Here is a 6,293-nt window from a genome sequence, read left to right as displayed (position 1 = left end):
CCGCAATTCAGTATGAAGATCTTCGTTGCCACAGAGTAACAAGGACATAGACCTATAGAGGCAATTTCCATCACCTCTAATATCAACTGGAGTCAATGTTTGATCTGCATCATCAGGGTACAGTCCTTGTGAGTATCTATGACAGTAATATATATGTAACCCTAGAAGAAGCCAACAAACTTGGATCATTTGACAGCGCAAATGGTTTGCAGGCTTCCAATTCGATTTCTGCTGCTTTCTTCAGAGAGCCAAATCCAGCTAGCGCTGCTTGGTGTAGCGTTTTAAGGGGCACATCAAAGAACACAAGTCTTGATAGCTGTAACATATTGCATGCGTCTAGCGGAGGCACCACGTGTAATACAGTCACTTATATAGCTGCAACATAAACAACAGATGCGGGTCAATGGATACCTACAATGCGACAAAGGAGACGTTGGGTATGATTTACGTACCACACGACAGAGAGTCCAAGATGTTGATTATGTACCATGCCACAGAGTTTGATCGAGACTTAGGATCTGGCAACTGTCCGGATGCAAGTCTTATCTGGCACAACAGCAATGGTGCATGCATATGTTCGCCATAATGATTGTTTATCTAAATACCCTATCATATCCCTATTCAATTAGAATGTCAAGTGGTCAGCTTTGTAAAAGATCTGCTAGTAGTCCGTGGGCCAAGTCCAGAATTGTGACTTTTCCGTGCACCCCATGACAAACCAATTACTTTCTAGCCTATCATATGCACTTTTTGCGGTGATTACGAAAATTAAGTCTATTTTTGCATCAGAGCGTCCAAAGTTGATGAAAACAGGGTTTTTAATTAAATTATTTTAAAAATTAAAAAAATTTTAAAATGCAAAAACAAGTGTGGTTTGCATTTAAAAACTTTTAGGTATGGTTGATAAGCTTTATTAAAACAGAAATTTGATCAATTAAATTAGGAGATCAAATATCTGATATATGTGGAAAGGGCTATATAGTCTCTCTGTACCGCTACAACGTCTAATTACTCACTATCACTGCTGCTGTTCATTGTACGTCTACAAGTGGCTTCACATTCATCACCGTCGCCGTCATCTTCTCTAGCTTTATTGATAGGTTTGTCATTCTTACAGTCCACGCATGTACACGCTGCAGTACAAGGAAAAGAGCTCTTCACAAAGGAGCAACGTCTGGTCTCGCAACCTTTGGCACAACTGCAACGAGTAAGCTGTAACAATGCTGCAGGAGCTGGCGGATTTGTCATCCATACGATGTTGAGCAAGGAATTTTTGACTTCCCAGCCGCAGCCATTTGGTGTAGGTGCTTGATAGTCTGCAATCATAGCGTTTCGCCACAAAAGTGCTTGATAGTTTGTTCTATTTACATGATGACTGAGGGCATCAATTGTGGGAGGTAGCAGCATTGAGTCATTGGAAGGATTCTGCACCCAAAGCTTGTACCGGAGATCGTTTACACCATTTGCAAAAACCTTCTTACTGTACATCTTAGATGTAAATTCCTCACAGAGTCGGAGCAGTTCTGTCGTTTGACATCCCAGTTCTTGCATAGCGTGCCAAGTTCCATTTTTGACAAGTTCAAAAGCTGTGCTTTTTCCCTGGTCGAAGAAAGCACTAGTGCTGTCGCATCCAGGAAAGGCATGCAATCCCGGAAGTGCTTTACACACATCTTCTCCTAGTGAACAAGCAATAGCTGTCATGCTGATACAGCGCCTTTGATTTTTTGTACCTGTCTGCAATATTATCTCTGCCGGGATCTGATGTGCGACAGAGCAGCCTATCACTAAAACGTCGCTATCTGGTGAACGGATGACAATGCGAGATGCTCCCGTGTTTGCTGCATGGTTGACGTGCAAAAACATTCGGGTGTCCACTTCTTCTGCACTGCACGATAGTCCTGGAATCAATTGTTCAGTGACCGTCACAGCATCGTTTGTAGTAAACCTTGAGCAATTGCTGCCGTGACACACAAATACACACTTGCCATTAAGGAGACGCGCGTATTCTGGGAGCTGCCATTCCTTAAACAGAAAATCAACAAGAGCAATTTTATTTGCTGCAGCTGCCAAGAACCTTTCCAGCCGCGAGGAAGCTTCTGGTGACGATGCTGTATTTGGATCACAGCAGGCGTGACAAATGATGTGCGGCGATTTCTCTCCCAATTTTTGATTGATAAATTCGGATAACGATCAATCACGAAGTCAATCCGATTTCCAGTATGAGTACCTTGGGTAATGCAAGTAAAGAGCTGAAGAGCAAGATGAGCGTAAGTTGCTCCGGAAGGAGTGGTAGCTTGTAGTTAAGAGCCATTCCGTCAAATATCACTGTAGCATTTAATGGAAATTGTACAGGAGTGACGTATTTTTCCAGTAAAGGTATCATCTTGGACTTGGCTGTCTTTTGAAGCCCTCCATCAACAGTAGCTAGTGACCATGGAAGAGCGCTAAGTTCAAAGCAGAACACCTCTTCAAGCTTTAATGATCTTGTTTGGCTTACAACTATCAGTCGTGAAAACAATGATCTGTCGGACCGAGGTACCACTGAACGAATGCTTTTTGCTTTTGGTGGATGCAGCACAGTCGTAAACGTTTTCAACTTTAGTTTCTCTAAGACGCCAAAAAGTCTACGTCATCGCTAAGCAAACGTTGTTGAAAGAACTGGGTCATTTTTGCCTCGCCCTTGCTGCAAGTCAATAAGAGATCATCTTTTACTTCACAGGGAGCGGTTACTCCAGAGCAAAAACCGACGAAATCATCTGAGTTATCAGCAAACAGATTAACTCCTAAGCAGTCAAGAAACGCATTCACAGTCTTCACATCGTTTTCGTCTTTACGTGATTCTGCTGACAGTTGTTGACTTGCCAAATTTGCATCACGTGCATCATCAGTTTCTTTGGAAGAACAAGCAGCTAGTTGTCTACACTGGCGTGTAAATGCTGATCGATGATGGGCATTTAGAATCCACCGATGCACAGCCCCAGTTTGCTGACTAATGCCGATAACACCTCCACTAGTCTTCATGTCTCGGTTTATGCTCTGCTCTATAGCATGATCAACAGCAACTTGTGAAAAGGAACGGTCCGACCTTTGTACTGCAAACTCCCCACGTTGCATCCGGTTATATGCATCTGGATGAGTTACTGGCAAACAGCTCATCTCATAATAGTAAACTGACAAATAACGAGCATAGTTGACACAATCATATGCATAAGTCCACGGCAAGATTTCATGAATACACTGCAGATGCAAATCCCATTGAGCTTCACGTGTTGCACGAACAAATCTTAGCAGTAGGAATACCATGTCTATGTATGACATCCAGAGTGAAGCTGTTGGGGATACACTTATGGAACAAAATTGACGGTAACACGACTTGATTGCCTTAAATTTGTCATTAGAAAGAACGGAAGCAATTGATGTCGGTGATAATTGCGTACGAACCTCATTCATTAGCTCCTTGAAAACTAGCAGATCAAGTTGAGTGTTCTTTATATGTTCCTCAAACTGTAACCAGTGAACACAAAACAACGCTTCAGCAACTGTCTTGTGTGCCCGAATAGCCCGGTTACAGTGCTTGCCATTAAGGACACCGTCTACTGATCCCGAACTTACAATTCCTGTTTCAAATAAAATATCCCTAAGCCCAGCATCTCCAAAACGCTTGCCAAGAATAGCTAAAAATGTCATTGATGTGTGGAATCCTCCCATACGAGCAACAACGTTGGACAGTGTGGGCACTCTTTTCCATAAAATTTCCTGAGCCTTGGCATAAACAGCTTGATCGAAAACGACAACAACGTCTTGCTGTGGTAACTTTTTTTGTCATAGCAGCAGCATATTGTAGTACATTGTGGACTGTTGCAATGTCTGTGGGTGGAGCGTTGATAACTGGACAGAACCCAATAACACTTTGCTGACAAGGATGTTCTCGATGGTAAATACTGTTGAATGGAGTCCAACTTGGAACGCGCAAGCATTCACCCGTACCAAAGAGAGGCGATACATCAGATGGCAACCGCAGTGCCAACCACATAAAATCTAGAGCAGACGCTGTTTTAACACAATCTGCAATTTCTGCATGTTGCAATAAAGTCATATCGGCTGTCAATCGAGGTGGACCAAAGGGAGAACTTGCAAAGTAAGGTTGCGTTTCACTGGCTACGGGCGCAGTGACAGATCGCTTGTGGCCGCATGTTTGCCGTTCATAATCACCAACTTGAAAAACTGACTGTGAAGGTGCTGCTAGCAAGCGTTGAATTACGATGCCATTAGTGCAATGGGTGGTGTTAGCACCTGTACGAGTCTCCTCACAAAGATCAAAATTGTCAAAGCAAAACACAGCACTCACATTCTTGTCAATATTAGATGGCAAGACCACCTCTCCACTTCTGTCTAATTTCATGTCGAGCCAATGCAGTATCGATTTCCAAGAGCTGACTTGCTGAAACTCCATGACCAAACCCATTCAACAGTGATACCAATTGTGTGCTGCGAGTGAGATGATATATTGCCATCGGTATGCAACGTGCTTTGGAGGCTTAACACGACCCCGTCTCGTACAGAACAAAATGTCTTGAGCTATTGATAATATTCGTCGATGATCATCACCACTCTTCACTGTAACTGTTTCTCCTTTGGGAGGAATATCTTCATCTCCAGTGATGATCCAAGACAGTAAGTTGTATAACGATGCTGGAACAATGACATTGTCAGAGCACACGTCAACTGGCGTTGGTGGCCAAGGCATAGGGTCCTTAATGGCTTTAAGATCAGTGCGAATCACTGTTGCAGCGTGAAACAAAGCGACAGCACCTTCAGTATTTGCTTCACTGGCAAATGATTGGTCTGCATCTATAATAGTGTCCATTTCGGCAACAGTACACCATTGCTCAACTTGTTCAGGTTCGCCATGATATATGTCATCACCAGGGTATTCACTTGAATCATCAGTATCAGTGCCAGTAGCCTCATCCAGAAGTTCTTGAAGCAGTTCAGATACACGAATCAGAGGCAAGTGAGCACTGTACAAAACGCACGGTTTTCCTAGCTCTTCCGTTTGATAGAAAACAACTTCTTCAGCAAAGTGTGTTCGCAAGCGGCGTTTCAATTTCTCTGTACGATATTGTGGATTGCTTAATCCCTGCTCCACCAATAACCGATTAAATCGGTTACACATAGCAGGCATAGTGACAAGCAGTTCACCTCTACGTAGTGGACCTTGAATCTCTTGCAACAAATTTTTGAAGGCAGTCTCATATGGACTAGACTGCTCTTCTTCGGTGTCTATTAGTTTTTCTAGATCTTTCCTATTTGTGTATTGTCGGTAGCAACTCCTATGGTGTTTCACTTCTGCAGCTACATCATCGCCACCTACAAGGTATACCAGCAGTCGCTGGTCATCTCGTAAAGTTGCAGCATTGCGTAGTGTACCGTGAAGACTTGTGCAAGTTGTCGGCTTTTCAGTACGACGTCTGTCTTTGCTGTCTTTCTTTGCTCGACCTCGTTTTTCTTTCTGGCAGATAATGCACAGACTGGGATCCGTTTGAAATTGAACATCAACACGTTTGCTTGCTCTTTCTTGCGATCTGTCCAACTGAGAGTTATTACCGCAATTTGCAGATGCTGCTGGAGTTTCAACAACACAAGTATCAACATTTCTAGATACACGCCTCTGTTCCCTATGCTTCCTTGGAGACCGTACATACTCTGGGTCGTTGTCTTCTCGGTCTGTTTCCGTTTCCATTGGACGAGAAGCAAATTAAGAAATCACGTCTTCAGAGTAAGCACTAGTTAGCTAGCTCGCGATCGCGGTCTGATCTGATCTGTTCTTATAGTGTCTTTGTATACATAGAAGCTGTAGTTTCAATTACATCATCTAATCAGTACGGTTCACTGACACTACACAGACTAAACGGTTTTACTAGAGTTCTAGTACACCAGTGCAGTGTAGTCTAGGCTAGCTTCCACTCTGTATCTGCATCTAGCTGTTCTCCTGGTTGCAGCATCATAGAAGTTAAATAAGGAGTTTCAATTGCATCATGTAATTGGTAAGGTTTACTGAAACTACGCAAACTGCACTACACTGTACAATATTTGTGTACATCAGTGCAGTACTACAGGTACAAAGGTCAAAGTACGCCTCCTCACATCCTGTTGACGTCACGTCTTGGAACAAATTAGAGTTTCTACAGCTGTATTTATCACGTAATTGCAAGAGGTAACATGTCGGATGCTTCACAGTAACCTACAGGTAGCAGAAACCGGCAAAACGTAAGCGATTTGCCTCGTATAGT

General features: G+C 43.1%; 1 protein-coding gene across 1 annotated transcript; it reads right to left on the bottom strand.

Moving 5' to 3' along the window:
* Positions 1-2,258: 2,258 nt before the first annotated feature.
* On the bottom strand, positions 2,259-4,632 carry LOC134197969 (uncharacterized). The gene is made up of 2 exons (XM_062667323.1): positions 3,848-4,632; positions 2,259-3,804 (listed from the first exon to the last, which is right to left on the bottom strand). The coding sequence occupies exons 1-2, from the start codon at positions 4,463-4,465 to the stop codon at positions 2,608-2,610; spliced, it is 1,815 nt and encodes a 604-aa protein (XP_062523307.1). The 5' UTR covers positions 4,466-4,632; the 3' UTR covers positions 2,259-2,607.
* Positions 4,633-6,293: the final 1,661 nt, after the last annotated feature.

This window comes from Corticium candelabrum, unplaced genomic scaffold, assembly GCF_963422355.1.
Source record: "Corticium candelabrum unplaced genomic scaffold, ooCorCand1.1 SCAFFOLD_96, whole genome shotgun sequence".
In the NCBI taxonomy this organism is placed as follows: domain Eukaryota; kingdom Metazoa; phylum Porifera; class Homoscleromorpha; order Homosclerophorida; family Plakinidae; genus Corticium; species Corticium candelabrum.
The sequence above is the reverse complement of the archived record's forward strand: the minus strand, read 5'-3'. Positions and strand labels throughout refer to the sequence as shown.

What these genes read in the sequence shown, in the direction of transcription:
- LOC134197969 (XM_062667323.1), bottom strand. Translation starts at nt 4,465, where the DNA reads ATGGGTTTGGTCATGGAGTTTCAGCAAGTCAGCTCTTGGAAATCGATA. An exon ending in ACATTGCAACAGTCCACAAT is followed by an intron (nt 3,805 to 3,847) that starts GTACTACAATAT and finishes AAGTTACCACAG; the next exon opens with CAAGACGTTGTTGTCGTTTT.